General features: G+C 37.9%; 1 protein-coding gene across 1 annotated transcript in view; it reads right to left on the bottom strand.

The window, feature by feature from the left end:
* The window catches only part of prkcz (protein kinase C, zeta), a 410310-nt gene that overhangs the window by 162705 nt on the left and 226596 nt on the right, over window positions 1–21009 (bottom strand). The window contains exons 8-9 of the mRNA XM_060852456.1: window positions 18471–18529; window positions 17292–17480 (exon numbers count right to left, since the gene is read on the bottom strand). Of these exons, the coding sequence (XP_060708439.1) occupies window positions 17292–17480; window positions 18471–18529 (248 nt within the window). The remainder of the gene's footprint in view (window positions 1–17291; window positions 17481–18470; window positions 18530–21009) is intronic.

The raw sequence follows: 21009 nt of genomic DNA on the forward strand, positions 1-21009 counted from the left end.
GTTTCCAGTATATTTTGGCCAGATCTTATCTTTTTGTTAAATAAAATCTACCTTACTGTTAAATAAAATGTAAACCCTGTTTTGCAGACCATCTTTCTCCATTTCTGTAACAAATGTAACATATGGTATTATGGTATCATTAAAATGCTCAATCATTGTCACCTCGAAAACCTGTCTGGTTCCATTCCCCTGGAATTAGGTCCAGTACTGTACCATCCCTTATTTAACCATCTAAATAAAGAGCTCTCAAGAAATCTGCTCTCCCAAAACCCTTTATACGATGATTGACCCAATTAATATTCAGTTTGTTTAAATTCCCTAATATGATTACCCAATTATTCTTTTTCATGCCTCAGTGAATTGACTACATATTAACTCATATGTTTGCTGACTGTTTGTGGGGGTCTTTAATACACTAACAATGACTGCCCTTTTTCTATTCTGCAAGTTGAACTACAAAGTCTCATTTGATGTCCCTTCCAAGATTTCATCCCTCCTTTCAGCAGTAACTGACTTGCTAATAATATGCAACACATTCTTCACTTTTGCACCCCCTGTCCTGCCTGAAGATCCTTCAGCCTGCAATATTAAATTGCCAGTTTTGATCCTCCTTTAACCACACCGCTAAAACTCCTGGCATTCAAGTAGAGGCCATCCAGCTTTGCCTTACTCCCTCAAAACACCACATGGCTAAACTCGCCCTGCTTTGATTCCTTTTCTAAATTATGCCATGTTACACTTGAACTAACATAATGTGATCCCTGCTCCTGCTGAACGAGTTTAAATTCTTCCCAACAGCATTAACAAAACCTCCTACAAGGATACTGGTCCCATTCTGATTCAGGTGCAGACTATCATATTTATAGAGGCCCCACCTTCCCCAGAAATGGTCCGGGAAACCTAGGAATCTAAAATCCTCCCTTCTTCAACAATTCTCAAGCTATACATTCATCATCTTCTTTTGTGTGCTAACTTGTGGCACTGGGAGGAATCCAGAGTTTACGATCTTCAAAGTCCTGCTTCTTAATCTACTGCCAAACTCTGAACTCATAATGCAAGACCTCATCCCTTGTTCTACTTACATCATTGGTATCAATGTGTAATATGACCTCTGTTTTATGACATAAGTAGAATGAGGGATGAGGTCTTGCATCAAGAGTTCACACAGCTAGGCAGTTTGAGAGCACTTTCTGAACATGTGGTCATCCTGGACAGCAAAAGGGTCTGTGACTCCATATGTGATTGGACATGTGTTCCACTCATGGTTTCAACTTCCTTAGTTTGACTGGCTAACTTTAACTTTCTCGCTAAATAATTGCAATCATTTTTGAATAATTGTGATATTGGGAGAATGATCATACATCACAAAAGTAATTGCACAATGTAATTTATTTTAAATAAATATTAAGGTACCACAGTCCCAGAGAACTACAGAGCTGCTTTACCTTTACAGACACACAACTTGTGGTGCTTTAACTCGAGGTTCACCATGCCTCAGGTGAGGGGCAAGGTTCAGAAGAAGAATTCTTTATAGTAACTTTAGCTGGAGTTATTTTAAGTGTAGCACTATACAGCACCTAATATATATATATATATATATATATATATATATATATCTCAAATAGAATGTTTTTACTTCTTTACATCCTAGAATCTCTGTTAACACATGGCAATATGTATAGTTATGCAAGGTTGTTATTGTATGTCAGTTACACAAGTTGGCAGAAACAAAAAATAAACCCAATATAGGTTATCACACATTTCATATATGATAACTTTGTTCAAGAGTGCAAATTTAGCATTGTAAGCGCATCTTAAAGTTCGGATGACTAATATAGGTAGTTTAACTAAACTACTCAAGGTTACTCTCTTATCATTGCCATCAGCAATGCACTATTTTCATGATAATGTATTTAGTGAAAGAAAACATTTTCATCATAGGTGCTACAGTGCAATACATGAAAGGCAATTTCAAGGTTAAACTAAACTTCCAACGTGTGAAATGATACTGCACCTAAGTCAACACAAAAGTATGCCATTTTAAGCTGATCCATAGAAAAATATAGTTATCCAGTTAAACAAAATGAAGTAAAACAAGAAAATGAATAAACAATAAAAACAATTATCAGCATGAATTCATTTAAAAAAAGCATGCTAGTCAAATGTAGAGTTAGCAAAAATTTTCAACAAGCACACGACAACCCAGAAATTGTAAATTAATGTTCAGGGGGGTACGGACACAATGTAAATCTGAAAAGCATGTCTTTAAGATAGGACTGACCAAAATGATAAATGTGGGGAAGGAGAAAGAAAAAAAATAGGTAACCTGGTTGAATACAGACAAATGGGTTGATTGTAGTATGTGTAAAAATGAAACTTGGACTCTGTAGGAGAAGCAAAATACCAGACAAACACAGTGGGCGCGTCAAGAACCAGGCTTGATAACTATAGTGAGCTTTTTCAAAATCCTGTCAGCCAGAAAACTAAAGTCCTTAACTTTTCATATTTAAGTATAGTATAATGGACTCATGTTTTTTTTTAAACTTTTCTTTCTTCTCCTCTCTCCTCAATGGTTCACTCCTATATGAAGGCATGTGTACCTTCCAGTGTGCACTTGAGAGATATTTTATATCTTTATTTCTCATCAGATACAGACAGTTTGGGTTGGGCACTTCCAGTGCTCATTTTTATTTAACTTGTGTGTTTTTATTTCAAGTATTACAATTTGGATTCCTTAATACTCTTCAGATTACTAAGTTAACTGCAAATTGCAGGTTCCTTCCACACAGTTATTTCGTTTTCTCCCTGAACCTTTGCCAATCCTAATTCAACCAAGTAAAAAAAAATACATTTGATCCAGAACTCTCTTTTTGAGAGAAAGGTTTAATAAATACACCTCCACTCCAGAAGCTATTGCCTGGCTAATAGCACCACCCACGGTCTAATAGGGAACTAGTCTGGCAACAAATGGAATGGGGACTGGGTTACAAGGTCTTGAATCCTAGGGTCAAGAACAAATGATTCCTCAGTCATGTTACTCTAAGAACAGAATTCATTTAGTTACTGTAGAAATTATACAACCACCTTGTAAATTGCTTAAAATGCTTCCTTTATAAACAGATATTTTTACAAATAAAAGTATGGACACATTTCAGACAAAACTTAACATTACTGTAGCATTTGACCCAAGTTTCCTTGACAGTGATTTGAAAATCAATTTCATGGTCAACTATTTAAAATTAACATTTATTAAATGACTATACATTTATTAAGGGAGAAACTGAAATTCTTTTCCCTATATTTTATCATCAGGTTCCAACTTCTCTACCCTGTTGCAAAGACAGCATCTTAACATACTCAAGCTTCCCTTAAACTAACTACGCTGGAATTCATTCTCCAGAAACTATTTCCTTTGACCAAACTGATAGCTGCATTGTGATTAAAAGCAAGAAGATGTAATTTTCATTATTTAATTGAATCACCATTCAAAATATTTTTGTCTGGCAAAAGAGAAGGAAGTAGGATGGAAAGCAAGTTTAATATAATTACTTCGATACAGGAAAGCTTCTTGTTGTTGTTTACCTTTGGAACAGTCATCCAACGACGTGGGTTCTGCAAGGACCACAGACTGCTGTCAGACTGGAGCCTGTGGTCCTCAAGACGCCCACACAGTCGACTGGCAATGCCCAAGTCAAATACTACAAAATTTACAGTATTATATCTAAATAAACATAGGAAATATGATTTTTAAAATGTTTTCTTAAAACGTTATACTGAAGAGAACATAGAATTAAAGGGAAAGGTCAGTTTAGTGAATTTGCATAGAATTATAAATTGATGTATGCTTACCACCATTGTCACAACATAGAAATGGCCTTAAGAAAATAACAAATACATCCCTGTGCCTAAGACCATGATACTCTCCAGCTAGTTATCCTTGACTTTCCTTAAGGATCTATCGTTCGTTGCTCGTTCAATTCTGCATGCTGTTCATTAGTGTCAATATTAGAAGACATGGAGTCTGCTTCCATATACACTGACAATACTTAGCTCTACCTCTCCATCATCCCAACCCTATAACTACCTCTGCACTGCCAGACTGGTTGTGAGACATCTGGGGGTTTAGACAGTTGAGGGGGGAACTTCATTGGCAGAAGCCCAAAATTCAAGTTCCTGACACAAAGGTAAACTTTTGATAATTAGTTCTCAGAATCTTTTCAACAGTATTTGTCTTCCCAGTAGTAATTCAGGAACCTCATTTGCATTCAGTGGCATGTCATGATGACTCTTTTACACAAAGTCCACTGGAATTACATTCATGAGTGCAATCTTGTTAATGAAAGTGAGGCCAATGTTTGTATATGAACCCAAGTCTATGTCTGCACACTCATACATATCAGTGGACATTTTTTCCAGACATTTTGGTAAATACAGACTTCATTAACATGGTCCTTGAAAACCAAGATGCTTCATTGCTTAAACTGTTAAGTGTGAAGGATGCAGATTGCCAGGTCCAACAGTTCACAATGTGTACCATTCATGACCAGTTTGCAAAGCACTGCCGTTGAAAATTATTAGACAGAATGTTGCTGAAATGTATGATTGACTAGGATAAATTTTCAAAAGGAACCTAGTATCTTCTTCCTCATTTTTGTTCACAGATCTTTATTTCAATGCAAAATGTTTGACTAGCTGAATCCTGCAACCATAGAGTGATAGAGATGTACAGCATGGAAACAGACCCTTCGGTCCAACCTGTCCATGCTGACCAGATATCCCAACCCAATCTAGTCCCACCTGCCAGCATCCGGCCCATATCCCTCCAAACCCCTCCTATTCATATACCCATCCAGATGCCTCTTAAAATGTTGCCATTGCACCAGCCTCCACCACTTCCTCTGGCAGCTCATTCCACACATGTACCACCCTCTGTGAGAAAAAGATGCCCTTTAGATCTCTTTTATATCTTTCCTCTCTCACCCTAAACTTATGCCCTCTAGTTCTGGACACCCCAACTCCAGGGAAAAAAAACTTTGTCTATTTATCCTATCCATGCCCCTCATGATTTTATAAACCTCTATAAGGTCACCCCTCGGCCTCCGATGCTCCAGGGAAAACACCCCCAAGCCTGTTGAGCCTCTCCATACAGCTCAAATCCTCCAACCCTGGCAACATCCTTGTAAATCTTTTCTGAACCTTTTCAAGTTTCACAACATCTTTCCGATAGGAAGGAGACCAGAATTGCATGCACTATTATAGTGTTCTGTCCAGCTGCAACATGACCTCCCAACTCCTGTACTCAATACTCTGACCAATAAAGGAAAGCATACCAAATGCCTTCTTCACTATCCTACCTACCTGTGACTCCACTTCAAGGAGCTATGAACCAACACTCCAAGGTCTCTTTGTTCAGCAACACTCCCTAGGATTGTACCATTAAGTGTATAAGTCTGCTAAGATTTGCTTTCCCAAAATGCAGCACCTTGCGTTTATCTAAATTAAACTCCATCTGCCACTTCTCAGCCCATTGGCCCATCTGATCAAGATCCTGTTGTAATCTAAGGTAACCCTCTTTGCTGAGAAAGAGGAAAAAGTGAAGGTATGCCCAGCATTAACAACAGAGATTCAAGGTTCAGAGGGCTCCAGGTCTGAACCATCAAGCAGAGCTTTATCCAGGGTCTTTAGCACTGTTGATGTACTGCGAGTGTGTCGATTGAGGGTGCTGCAGTCACCTGTAGGTTAGTGAATGTAACAGGCACCTTTCCATGTCTAGGAACACAGTCATGTACATCTGCCATCTCAGCAGGAAGTCATGTGGCATAGGAGAAAGCAGTGTGTTAAAGATAATCGAAGGATTGAACTATTGAATTTATTCACGATTAGCTCCTTTCAGACCTCAACTGAGGACTTATGTTGCTACCTGCAAATACATTCATGAGTTCACAGATGCCTTTCTTAGGAAAGCACAACTGTTTATATACTTCATGATGAACTCAGAGGGCCAAGCTGTCTAAGCCATTAGATTTGCTTCTGTCACTGAGTTCCCCCAAACCCAACGGTGCACGGACTGCAACATTTGGTGCTTGGAGCTCCTTGGCCTTATCTAGTCAGACGCCTGAATAGAAAGGGATTTAACTTCAACAATAGTCAGCTTCTTTGTTACTACAGGTAACAAGTCCTGTAAGTATTCTTACTTTCCAAGGAGCTAACTTGAAGCTTACATTCAACAAATGTCAGATGATGCAAATCTTTGCTCTGACACATCATCTTCAGGTCCAGAGGAGAACACGGAGGAAGGGGTGGCTGAAATGTGAGATACTCTGGTGTCAGACATCTCCAGGGATGGGTGGAGACAAAGTTAGGTTCAATAATTCTCTAGGCTTACAGAAAATAAACTGCTATTTAGGTGTCATTCAAATATGGTATCCGAGATTTGGAGCCTGAGAAGTCCTGACACTTTTACAACCCCCTGCCCAAAGATTTTGCTTTTTACTTGTGCACGTGAAACACCTAAGAAGATAAATCATGCAGGACGACCTGCATTGCCCATGAGCAGAAGTAGCTCCATACACATGTCACAGATTTCATATACTTGTATCAAAGCCATTACTAACCACCCAAAAACGGTACAAGAGAAAGAAATATGGTAAGATAATATCAAATGTATCACTTTAAAAAATCCCACCGAAGGCAACAGTTGGGAGATTCAAAGTTGAAGCTTTGTACAGCATTTACAGTGCAGCTCATAATAAAGGCGAAGCTGCTGCACAACAACACTAGTCAAGCAGAAACACATTGACACTGACAGATCCAAGTTATAGTTTTTTTATCAAGGTGAGCACTACATACAAGTGCACAAAATCCACTTTTGGCTGGTGAACTCCAATGTTGGGAATATCTCCACTCTTTAAACAAAGAATTAACATAATTGGAGTTTAAAAGAGGTTTAGAATTCAACCAAGTATATGCATGGTGTCAAACTTCAAAACTGTATGATTTGACTTCAAAGAGCTTTTCACCAGTCAGGTTGAGATTCAAATCTGTAGGATAATGAGGAAATAAGTTTCTGCTTTGTGGTGAGGTGGAAGTTGTGATATAAGGACGCTTTGAAAGGTGCCCTCACTAAAAATTCAAGCCAAACACTAAACGAATAAACATCAATATTTCCAAGAAACATCACATTACTCTTTCCGGTCAGCTTAAACAGGCTCCAATTGAGAAAAGAAGCCTGTGATGTAATATAGAATTCCTGAAATACTTCCTAAAGAATAAGTTTTAAAATGTTTAAGCTGAAAAGAAATTTGTCTTTCCCATTATGACTGAAAAGAGTGCCATTTTGCATGAAGCTACAGGTACTCTGGTCAGTCTGGAAGATCCCAATTTCCAACCACTGGGGGATCAGACTGCAAGTGAAATCCTGATCTCCTGAACCAATCTAGATGATTACTGATTGCAGAGACACACATTAGATGTTAAATGTTAAAGCATTAGGCAATTAGGTTTTTGAGGTATTTCCTTTTTAAATAAAGCAACAAGTTTTGAAACTTGAAACACTGTGACAAAGAGGAGGCCCAGAAGGAGGTGCAAGTTTATGTACTTGTTGAATCAAAGCAAAGAAAATTTGAATGAGTTAACACAGTAGTCCTTTGCGACATACTGATGTTATGAAAGATAATTTATGAATGCACGTCTTTCTTTAGTGTGGTAATTACGTAGAAATGTTGAAAACTCATTTGAAAGATAAGGGCACACAATGGGATAAACAACATAGTACAATGGTGGCCCAGGACTCAACTGATTTTCTTCAAACAGTTAAGCTCTGAACTTCTCTTAAGAGTTGACTGGTTCTTGACTAGTACACATCTATCTAAATTCATGCACCTCCCCACCCTGCCTCACATATGTAAAACTGGACCATTAGGAATTTCCTCTGGCATATCCTCCCACATTTCAGAGTAGCACTGGTGTTAATCTAGGACACTTGACTATCCAATCAACCTGTGAACAGAAAAGGTACAACGTGGGGGTAGTAAGTAAATGTAAACATTGTCCTCATAAAAGATGAAAGGTTTATTTTTAAATATTTTAGCAAGGAAAAAGATACTTCTCACATTTATGCAACCCTTTGAGCCTGCTCTGCAATTCACAGCCTCAACTCGGCTTTTTTGCCCATTCCTCATATTCCTTGATTCTAAGAGATGCAAAACTCCATTCAGGTGGTGGAAAATCTGCAACCCTTGGAGGTAGACAATTCCAAAGATTTGTAATCCTCCGTGTGAAGAAATTTCTCATCTCAGACCTGGAAGATTGATATTGATCTTTTATTCCACATTGTACTCAGATTCTAAATTTCCCAACTTGGGGAAACAACATCGGTATCTACTTTGTCAAGACTCTACAAATGTGGTATTTATCAATCATTCTTCTAAACCACAGAATATGGACTCAATTTGCTCAGCCACTCATCATAGTGTAACACACTCATTCTAGGAAACAACATTGTGAACCTTTGCCTTTGGCTCCAAAGTAAGTATATCTTTCTTTACATAGGGCGACCAAAACTTGCTGCCAGTTACTTAAACAGCCTATATCCCTTTGGAGCCTCTATATCTTCCTCACCGTTTACATTTCACCAAATTTTGTATCATAAGAAAAATGTAGATACATAATTCTTAGTTGTTTGGCATGTCAAAAACGTACTTGCCCATAATATCTACTGTATTGACCTCTTAAAAAATTTAACTAGTGTAAGAAACTAGTTATTAATTGGTTACCATGCTCTAATTCACATGCAACATAATTATCCATAATGTAATTGTTTATATTACTAAATGAAAATGTCACTTGATATTGTATCCTTTGAACGGATGTTAAGATTTGGTGTCACTTTTGTGCCAAATGTACAGCATAAAGCGTAGTTCGAGTCAAGTATAGTTCAATTTCATAATTTTTTTTAGCATTTTTTCCTCAATTAACTAGGTTGTAATGAGATGAATTAAATGACAATAACTTTTGAACTTCTGCAGTCTAAGTCCTGTACTATTTGACTTTAGCATTGCAGTGCAAACATAAAACCATAACTTTCTAACTCATCGAAAATCCTTCTTCAGCATTAAAAGAGTTGCAAATGCCAGCAAACGTTTCCTTTCCTCTGTTTTTGTAGAAATCATGAATTCATCTTTTCTCACTCTAGCTGCCAAACATTTCTTACATCTAAGACAAGAATTCTAGTGAGATACAGGAATGGGATCCAACAGCAAGAGAAATAAATTCCACGCATAAATATTGAAAGAACTCTGTTTGGATCTTTTTTAATGAAAAACAAGATGCTGCAATATGTTAAATATTCTGCTGCTGTGGTTTCTGATAGCTGTGAAATATGGGCTCAAGTAGGGCCAACAAAACAGGATATGGTCTCATTAAAGCTGAAGAGGAGGTAGATTCCCAGAAATTCTTGGTAATGTCCAGCTGAACTGCAATTGAAAACAGCTGTTTCTGTACATTTTTCTTGTTGTTTATTTTATCACAGAAATGTATCCTAAAGAAATGCAATCACCCTCATAAAACAGACTCAAAATTTTGCAGTGAAATAATGATTGCAATAATAGCTCTTGAATCAATCTAAATGTGTTGCAACTGCTTTGTTAAGCCAGCAAAATTTCTTCTCCCTCAACAGTTAAATGCAAAACTACATTCTTCTTCTATTTGTTGTTCTTTACAAACAAATTAGATGGTGGGTAAAACAGCAAAAAGGGTGGTGGAAATGAATGTTAGAAGAGAGAAGACAGAGCAAGAGAATGAATGGCTGGAGACTAAATTAAGTGCTGGGAAATAGAAATGCTGAGATCCCATGGTCATGCTTGATGCAATGTTATCACCATCAGGCTTTCAGGTAACCAAATGACCATCCACAAATAATTTTCTGAATAACCATGGGATCGATGATATACATTTAGAAACTAAAAACGTAATAGCATTCCACATTTGCTGAGCTGCTTTCTTCTAAAGTCAAAGCATTGTACAGCAATTTAAAATCTCTAGTGTACCAAACTAGAACATTAGTATTTTGTGTGTTCTGTTGAAGCTTCAAGTCTTGCAGGTAACATGTTTCCAAATATTCACGCCATTGTTTTTCTCCATTTTCTTTTCAATGCCAATTGTCATCCTACCTTTGCTGAAGGTATTAACTACAAGTGCTTCCACAGGTATTTCACATTCAATTTCTATGTTGCCCACAACTGACACAACATACAAAGAAATGACCTGGGATAATATCCATGTGGAGTGGAAAGGAATTTGCTCTGAGGTAGGAAGTTAGTATAGCTAAATATCTGTGGGCTATATCCATGCAGTGAGATAGTGTTTAGAAAGACTACTGTCTATATAGCGTCTATTAAATATTGAAATCAGAATAACAGCGATCAACTCAAAATAGCAGATTGAAACGATGCTGCCATCTAGTGATGACTTTGAAGGAAAGGAAAATAAAATACCACTACAAGGCTGCTAATTTCACTGTTACAAATGTGCCCTTTGTATGTTACTGGTGCCAGGAAGTCTCAAATTTTCAAATTAATAGATTGCTTTCCATTGATTTCAGCATGAAGTAGGAAGCGTTAAATTCCTGTGATATTATTTTTGCTCTTTTAAACTCTTTCTGCTTCTTTCTGCATTTTCTCTCCTGTCTCAAGAATAACTCTAAGGCCCCTGTAAATTCTGCTTTCTATCTGGACACAAGGAGATCTGTAACAACAAACTCTAAAGGGACTCAGACTTTTCTTCAATCCCTAGGATCCACATGATATCTTTCATTCATTTGATCTTAAGACCATACATCAGATATTGGGATCCATTTTTGAAAAATGAACGCAAGTATCCAGGTCCAATACATCATCTCATATTAACAGTAAAATACATTTGAACTCTTAAGTGGACAGCATTTTGATAAGACTGAACTTGAAAGCAAAAATTGCTGATGGCAATGCATATGTACCAATGCTACTTCCTTCAATTTCAACAGTGTTTATGGTCCTATCAATAATTCCTGTGATTTACTCATTAAAATGCAGAGTTTAGGGACTCCATTGCCAAATTATGGAATTAGCTCTGCACTCAATGGCCCAGAACTACTCGTGTGGTTTATATTTCTAATTTGTACTTGAAAGTGAAGGGCTCATTCTAACGCTGCTGGAAATCATGACTCATATTGGAATATGACTTCATGTGTTGACACATTCCTTCAGCAGCTTTTTCTTCACAGGTCTTGCTGTACCCAATTTTTGGATTAACCTTCACATACAACATCAGGAAGCATCTGGTTGCAGTTGGTACACTGCCAGAAGGTTCAGTATTGAAGGCCCTTGTTAATTTTTATGTTATGTGATGTATAGCTTTAGGTCCAAACATGCAAACAATGTATACATCCATAAAAGTCATGTCAAAACAGTTTTTTGCCCCCAGTGAGACCACAATTGAAATATTCTCTGAAGCTTTGGTCCCCTAAGTTCAAAAGTAGTGTGGAGTTATAGCTATTCAGTAGCTAGAGAACTATAATTGATCTCATAACTGTAAAAGGATGACATACTAGTAAAAGATCAACTTCATTCGTATGTTTTCTCTGTTGTAAAAACACAGGATATTCAGTAGAAGCATTCTAAGTTTGGATAAATTTGATCAAAGTAAGGTCTTCTTTATGTACAGAATGTATGCATGGGTAGCAAATTCAATGATAACAAAAAAAACAGGATGTTCATAAGGAGTTTTTTTAACTGGAAGAAAAGCAAGTATGTGAAGCATAGTGCCAGCTTTAGAGCATGAATAGATTATAGTCAAAAATGACATTCGGGTTTCATGGAACATCAAAAATCAACAAGGTTCAAATTTAATTGAACGGCACTATGGGAAAATTGTGGTTAGCTGGGTGAGATGGATTAAAGATAGTCCCATTCGGAAATGTTGCTGTGCTATTATAAATTTCAACAGGAATATTAGCTAATAATCTGGAACAACTATAGCTAAAATACAACCTAGGAATCAAATGTGAATCAGTTGGCAAATGCATTAAGTGATATACATTTATTATGTGAGTACTGACAAAATAAACTCAAATATATGAATATAAACTGTAAATATAGATTAAGGATGTGCAACACAATGTTAATCTTTCTTATCCCTCAAAGAGGCCCCATTTGCACATGATGTTGCGCTAATATCTTAAGTTTACAATAGTGATGGAGTGTTGGATTGATTAATGTACATGGTTTAGGATCAGCATGAAAGCCAATCCAGAAGTAATTGGGCCAGGAAAGGTAGCATTAGCTGAATACACAGAAATCCCTAGCCACTAATAATTTTTCCCAACTTAGCTGCCATTGGATTGGCACCAAGACCAGGATAAAATGCCAGGAAAAGTAGTACCAGCTGAAAGGAAACCAGTACTCAGACAGTACTAAGTTTTCCTAGCTATTGATGTTGCTGGACTGGCAACGATGTTAATCCAAAAAACTGATTTCCATTTAAGGAGGCAAGCTGGCACTCAGCCTCCTAAGCGAGAAACGTCAGATGAAAACAGCACCTTAACAAGGCATACTTCCATTTGAGAAAAAGGGGCTAATTAAATTTAGTCATGTGAAATATTTTTCAACTCGTGCAATAGACTAATGTACTTTGAGATTCTCTTCATTAAAATTCAACAGAAATACTTTCTAGAATGATGTGAAGTAAGGGTTTACTGAAATTGCCTTCAAGTGCAATTCATAATCTGACAAAATTTTATCAAAACATCCCTTTTAAACTGCATAATTTTGAAAGCATTCTCTCAAAAGAAAAATCGTAAAATACTTGCATTACTGCAGTCAATGTTAAACAATCTTGGTAATGTTAGAACAATCACAGCTACAAAGGAGGTGACTCACAAAGTGTGGGATCACATATGATAATTCATCACACCTAATAATTTACCTTTCAGAACTGCAGGCACAGTACATCCTATAATTGCAGTCAAGTTCATCTGGAAACAAACATCGGGTGGAATTTTTCAACCCCAAATGATGTGGGTAATGACGAATCAGTAAGGAAAAATGGCAAGACTGGAAAAATGAGATGACTGGCAAGATTTTTATAACAAGAAAGAGGGACTTTGTCCCAGTGTGTCCAATCCAGTCATCAAGCATCTAACTATTCTTGGGCTGCACTTGGCACATAGCCTTGTCTGGTATGTCCATTTCAAGTGCTCATCTAAATATTTCTTTAATGTCATGAGGGTTCCTGCGTCCACCACCCTTTTAGGCAGCAAGTTTCAGATACCCACCACCCTTGTGGTCAATAAAGCTTTTTCTCTAACCTCCCACTCCTTTCCTTAACATTGTGCCCCATAGTCATTAAATCTTCGACCAAGTGGAACAGCTTTTTCCTACCTACCCTGTTTATACCTCTCAGTCTTCTCTGCTCTATTGATACAACCGCTGCCTATCTATATTATTTTCATATATTCTGGTAAAACTCCTCTTCACCTTCTCCAGTGCAATCACATTACTCCTATAGTGTTGTAACCAGAACTACACACAGTACTCCAGCTTTGGCCTAACTAACATTATATACAGTTCCTTTATAACCTTCCAGGCACTCCAAGACATTCAAAGTTTGGATGAATTAAGGCAACTAACCCACATACCTTAACTACCTTACCTTCCTGTTCTGCTGCCTTCAAGGATCAATGGATATGCACATCAAGGTCCCGCTGATCCTCTGCACTTGCGAGGATCCTACCAATCAAGGCGTTCTCCCTTGTCTTGTCAGTCCTTCCAAAGTTCCACTTGCTACTGTTCAATGCATCTGATCAGCCTGTCTACATTATCCTGTTGTCTATTTACCACATGATAAATTTTTATGTCATTTGCAAATTTACAAATCATCCTCATACACTCATGTCTGGATGATTTATGTACAAAATAAATAGTAGAACACCCACCATTGAACCATATGGTAGATCACAATCCAATCACAAAGAGATATTTCAGTCATCACCATCTGTTTCCTGCTAAGCTAATTTTGGATCTGATTTGGCAAACTGGATCCTATAGCTTCTTGATCAGTCCACCATGAGAGATCTTGGCAAAAGACTTACTGAAGTCCATGCAGACTACTTCAATTTGCACTACCCTTATCTGCATATTCAACATCATAGGGCAAAAAAAAAGTCAGTGTTGCACCCAAGGTTTGAACAGCAGGATAAGAATCTTGCCTCATTGATGTGCAGTTTGTCTCATTTAGAACGGAAAGGTGCTTAATGGTTCTGTCTTGTCCTGCCTTTTAGCAGACACAAGCCAGACAGCTTGCCATGGTTATCACCAATGATCAATCAAGAACGTTGACATGTTGCTGTCGGGCATCAAGCTAGGTAAATGTTACACCTGCAGCATGTGCTAGCAATGTACGGGGAAGGCCCACGTCAAGGGCTTCAATCGAATGGCCACGACTCAAAGACTACAAAATAGCATTTAATCAATGGGGACTGTCTTCAGTCAGGGGATACCAGCACAGTAAGCAAATGGTATTGAGGTAAAAACAATGACTGCAGATGCTGGAAACCAGATTCTGGATTAGAGTGGCGCTGGAAAAGCACAGCAGTTCAGGCAGCATTCGAGGAGCAGGAAAATCGACGTTTCAGACAAAAGGTCTTCATCAGGAATACAGGCAGAGTGCCTGAAGGGTGGAGAGATAAATGAGAGGAGAGTGGGGTTGGGGTACTTGTGTCAAGCTCTCTCTCTAAGTTAGTCGGGGGGTCTCTATTTTTGTACAATGCGGCCCTTCAAGCACCAATAGCATTAAACACATACACATACATACATACATACACACACACACACACACACACACACACCAAATTTAAGACATCTATTATCATACAGATTTGTATGTGGATGTTACACATTGTTGGGGTCGATGCTAAGACCAACTGAAGAAAGATGTAGCATGAAATAATGGATTGGAAAACTATGAGTCTTGGCAGAGATTGGTGCTGTAGAAGACTCAGTGGTTGTGAAGTAGCAGTCAAAAAAGAAAAGTGGCACATACTCTACAAGAGTACCTAAGGTTATTAAACAACTTTTTTCTGCACTGCTGGGCATTCCTCTGGACAGTGGACACTGCATTGACCTCAGTGGTAACTTTGGACCAGGCTGACAGGGTCATGGGTCACATATTATGGTCTTCTCTATGGTGCTGAGAAGATGACAGCCATCCTTCATCCTGTTCATTAGATCCCTATCAGCAAATCAAGGTGTCAACTTGTCTCCATTGGTTATATCCAGGGCAAGTCTCTCCACTCTATTTGTGAATGGCTGGTCTTGGCTTGCAGTTATTGATCTTGTACATAACTGGGGTTTAAATATGGCTCAACTGATGTAACTCAAGTACTTGCACTGCTGCTGTATGCAAGATAGCAAGAGAGTGATGCCAGGGGTGCGGTTCACACACAATGAAGTGACCAGCAAAGATTTGCTGGAGATATGTTGCTATAGTTCAGAGAGAAACCCTCCATGAAACTCCCTGAAATTGACACCTAGTCAGTTTATGGTAAAATTCAGTCCTATAACTTGTTTTTGATATTTTTGCAAGCAATGATCTTTCTGGGCTAAAAGACTTGTTTTTATTCAAGGTAATTATTTCAACATGTTCTTAATAACAACACAAATTTCAAAAATTTATATCATTTGACAAGGTCGTTAATAACTGAAACCATCCTTTCAAACAGGTATGTTACTTTCTCTCAACTTGACCCCAACCCCCAATTTTTAAATCTTGAGAACTGAGCTGCACCTCAGTGTCACACCAGGCTTCCCAACTCTTCGTAAGTTTTCAAGTTTCCTCCTTTCATGTTCCTGTTCCCTGATTACATTTCTACACTGCACTTCCTGGCCCCATGCTAACCAATTTTGGTTTCCTCTTCTTAAGTATTGTCTGCTTTAAACAGCTGCTATGACCACCTTCTCAAAAAAAAATCATTAATACCAATTAAGGTTCCAAATTACACCTTGTAATTACAATCATGGTATCGTTTCGCTCCAACTTAGTTGCAAATTTCAACATAGTCTTCTGCCCACATCTCTACAGTACAATGTTCAGACACTGTCCTTACATTGTTCCACTCTTAGTTATCTGGTCATAAGCAAAGCATCTCCAGTCATAGCTTCTTTTCACACCTGCATAGGTCAATCAATCCACTCACTTTGTTACCAAATATGTAACATGTGCATGCTCTCGCACATTAGTAGTCAATGGACCGTGATCAGGAGTACAAATGGATTTTCTATTTTTTACCTCTCTTAGAAAGGGATACGTATCAAGGAGATGTTTTGGTCCTCGACCCCCTCAAAAGACCGACAGTAACATTTTTAACATTTAGAATTATAATAAAGATTGATAAGATGGGAAAAAAATATGGAATACATTTATTTACTGGATGGGTCACGGAATACAAAAACAAGGATGTAATGCTGGAGCGATTTCAAACATTGGTTAAGGCACAGCTAGAAGCTTGCATGTAGCTCTGATCACCACTTAACAGGAAGCACAATTGCTCTGCAGAGTCAAGAGGACATTTACAAGAAAGCTGCTAGTGCTTGAAAATTGCAGCAATGAGAAAAGATTGGATGGATCAGGGTTGTTTCCCAGAACAGAGGAGGAAAAAGGTGACTTAATTGATCCATGTGAAATTATGATAGACCTGGATAGAATAAACCAGGAAAGGCCAACTCATCATAGGTATGTGTGTAAAGTGATGAATAATAGATAATTAGAGGGCACACTGATTTGGAGCGATGTCTGGAATTCTTTGCCCAATTGGCAGAAATTCTCAACTTGCTTAAAAGAGGTCTCTGGATCAACACTGGAAGTACTGTAACTTGCAAGGCCACAAATCAGGTGCTGGAGGATGAAATTAGGATGGGTGGCTGGAGTTGCTTTTGGTTAGTGCAGAAACAATGGCTGAAGACTCTTTTCCTCGTTGCAACCAACGCTTCCAACATAATTACCACTCTAAAACTGGTCAAAGAAAGTATCAAGATCAGTATCAAAAGAATTAACTGTGATTACTTATGAATTAATTAGCTTTGACTTTTGGTGATAAAATGTGCAGTCCTCAAATGCACTATGGAAACCTGATGAAAGCTGCTTTTCTCTACACTAGAAGGGTGATTGTTCTTGATGGATATATAAATTAACTGTAGGATATTGAGTATGTGTAAGGTAATTAAAAACAAAGTTCATTTTCTTTTTAAGAGTAAATTTACCTCATCATCATGGACCAGTTCCTTCTTTACCACCTTCATTGCATATATACAGTCATTTTTCTTCAAGCGCACAAGGAGAACTTTAGCATAGCTGCCACGTCCAATGACTCGTATAAGGTCAAAGTCTTGCAAACCCAGCACCGAAGAAATCTTGATTCCATCGACACCATCAACCACTGGCTTGATATCCTGGAAACCAATTTTTTTTTAAAAAAATGAACCATTCAACATAAAATACTTGGGAGATAGAATGGTCCAGTCAATACATAACAGATTATGATAACTCCTCCTTGTGTATGCCAGTTCAATATAAACTAATATTGAATTAAATGATCCATTAATGACCCACGTAGCAAGGAAGTTATTTGGCTCATCATGTTTTGGTCAGCTCTCTGGAAGCTATCCAATTAGACTGACACTCCTCCTCTGAACCCAGCCATGTAAATTTGCCTTCTATTCTCTTAAGACTAAATCAAAGTGCTGAAAATATTAATTTGCATTAAACATACACCAGCAACTTTAAGCAAAAATTAATCTTTTAACCCCAAATCTACAATTATATTGCTTCAACAAATGACAATTATATTGTTTCAATAAATGACATATTTTTGATACTTTGTTACTTTGCTCTACCTCCACTGAATGGTGACAGCAGTCAGTCATCTCTATTTTATCACTTATAACATTGCTTGTAAACACATCAATCGACACAAAATAACTTCATCAATGTCCTTACCAAGACCTTATTCAGCTAATCTTACTTAGCATTTTGGTTCTTCATGTAGTCTCTTGCAATTTTTTGAAATCTCTCCACAGCACTATGGTTTTGGAGAAAGCATGGTTAAAGAAATTATTTCCCTTCTCATTCAGGTTGAGACGCTGGTATTTTAAGAATTTGCAAGACATTGCAGCATGTGTGCTGTGTGATTATTGGGCACTATCCACCGCTGATATCACTGATCAGGAGCCAGAATTGTTGTTTTCCTTACCAACGCTGTTCAGTGAAAACAGTTGCAGAAACATTATAGTTGCCTTCAATAAGATCAGCTAACTGATGACATCCCAGCAATAGAACGTGAACTCCAGGTATTATACCAGGTCGGACATATCCACTATATCATTACTGATTCTTTAATTGTGAAATTATTAAAAAAAGCTTGATGTTATTGTAAAACCCACCTCTGAGTCATCTGTGACCCTGTCTAATTTAGTCCGACTATGTGGCAGGAATGGTACAACTGTGAAGGAAAGGAAGAAAACTCAGGTTAACTAATTTTGCAGGACTTAGAAAACATTTTATTGGTCTCCTATTGAAGATTAGTATGTATAGTAGCAACAAAAAGAAAAACAAAGTCTAGAAATCTGAAACAAAAGCAGACATTGCTGGAAATGTACAAGTCACTAGATGATGAAAAATATAACCTCCCTTCCCATCAAAATGTTAAACTACATTATTTTTAAAACAAAAAGAGCAAATGTTAGAAATATTCAGCTGATTAGGCAGCATCTGGGGAAAGAGTAACAAAGTTGATATTTTAGGACAAGTTCTATTTATTAAAACTGAAGGTGACATAAACACACCAGTTTTTAAACAAGTACAGAGATGTGAAATGAAAGCAGGTAGGGGAGAACTTAAAAGTGAATATGGAAGGCAGGAGTGACTAAATTCCAAAAAAGTAATCAAACAGATAAAAAGCAAAGTTTGTGGGAGAGGCAAAAACATGCGATGTCTCTGGCAAAGCTATAAATTAAAATATTGAACTACACTAACATTTACCTGGACAAACTGGGAGATGCAGGATTGATTTAATATTGTTAAACTCACCATCAAGTCCGTAAGATACTAATGTGACTAATTGAGAGATCAGGTGCTATTCTTTGAACATTTGTTCAACTTCGACATTAACTTACATTTATAGATTATTATTATTATCTGGTATAGGTCATTACACACACATTTGACTACACGCAATATTGCAAAGCAAAAATGGAACACACTGTTCAAACCTCTATCTCCCATGGGTTCCTGGTCTTGCAATCATCATTCCTTCACACATCTGACCACTGACAACTGGCTGAACTCATCTGTGGTGCACCTACTTCCCGTGCCATGACCGTTTTGATCCACCTCATGACTGCCATATATGCCCCACATACAATAACCTTTTAAGTTTTACCATCAGACATCCTTGTGATCAAGCAATGGGAAACATGAGAAGTCACTGACAAGCTCCTTGTGACAAATCCCATCTGTTGAATGGCAATGGTTGAATGACCATGTCAAGTGGTCCGTGCCAAACAGTTTCAGGAGAAGCCAGGGCTTCTGTGCAGCCAGCTTCCACTGCTGGGGCTCTTTTACACCTGTGGCGAGACAAACACATGACCTAGCAGTGCCTCCCCCTCTACAGACTCAGCGGCAAATTAGTTACCCTAAAGTCAGCAAATTAGGAGATTGTTAGTTGGCTCTGGGGATACACATTCACTAACCAGATTAAATTTTAATAAATGTCCTGTAAATTGGGAGAATTGCATGGAGAAAATAGTGGATTTGATAATGGTTGCAAGGGATGAGACATGTGGCAGTGAGTGCTCTTGTTGGTTCCCCTCCAGCCACTTATCCTGACTTGGAAATATGTAATTGTTCCTTCACTATTACTAGGTCGAACTCCTGCAGCTCCATCAGCATATGGATACCTATGCCAAAAACTGCAGTTGTTCAAGAAGGCAGCTCACCGTCACTTTCTCATGGGCAATCAGGAAGAGACAATAAATGCTGCCCCATCTAGCAATGTCTACACCCATGAATAAATTGAAAAAAAAAAGGAAACTTTTCAGTGAGTCAGGGAAAAAGAAAGTTAAGGGTTATGGACAAAGGTTCAGGAAGTGGGATGAAATTCCTTACAATGCACAGTAAAGGGAGCTTCTTGATCAAGGAAGAAGGAAAACATTTCCGAAGAAATGGTGTGGCAGGTGGTACTGTCAGAACAGATGCAACAAATGCAGAAAAGCTGGGAGAACAGAACAGAGCCTTATTTTGGATAATTAAACTTATTTTTAGCTCATGTCTCCAAGCAAATGACTATGATGATATCAACAGTATCAAGAAGATAAATATTATGGGGTATATAATAAATACTTAACCATGCACCGTGTTGTTAAAATGACTAATAACAACAGTAAACAAAAAACAAGACATATAGTAGAATCACGAAACTTCAAACTGTTTCACTTCAAATCTGAGGCAAAGACACACAATTTAATATTGCTTCAAGCACCTATGTTTTAAAAGACTGTGACAAATGATTTATTTGAGGTTGTGTGGGAATACCAGTGAATAGTTTCTTGAAAAAAGGCCCACTGAAATTTCACAGTGGACAATGGGGCAGGTTTTAAAAAAATGCTCAAGAGTACAACAAGACTTCAGACTGTTGGGTCAAGGACCAGCAGGTTGCATTTAATTTAGCTAAATGAGAGGTGTTTCATTTTGTTAAGGCAATTCAGGGCAGGACATATACGTTTAAATATTATGGAGGTGGGGAGTGATGTTGAACCATGAGACTTTGGTGTGCACATTTATTGTTCCTTGAAGATGGAGTCATAAGTTGACAGGGTAGCGAAGGCTAAGTTTGGTACCCTTGCCTTATTGGTCAAATGAACTGAGTATTGGAGTTGGGATGTCATGGTGCACCTGTACAGGACATTAGGTCAGCCATTTATA

This window comes from Hemiscyllium ocellatum, chromosome 37 (genome assembly GCF_020745735.1).
Source record: "Hemiscyllium ocellatum isolate sHemOce1 chromosome 37, sHemOce1.pat.X.cur, whole genome shotgun sequence".
NCBI classification, from domain to species: Eukaryota; Metazoa; Chordata; class Chondrichthyes; order Orectolobiformes; family Hemiscylliidae; genus Hemiscyllium; species Hemiscyllium ocellatum.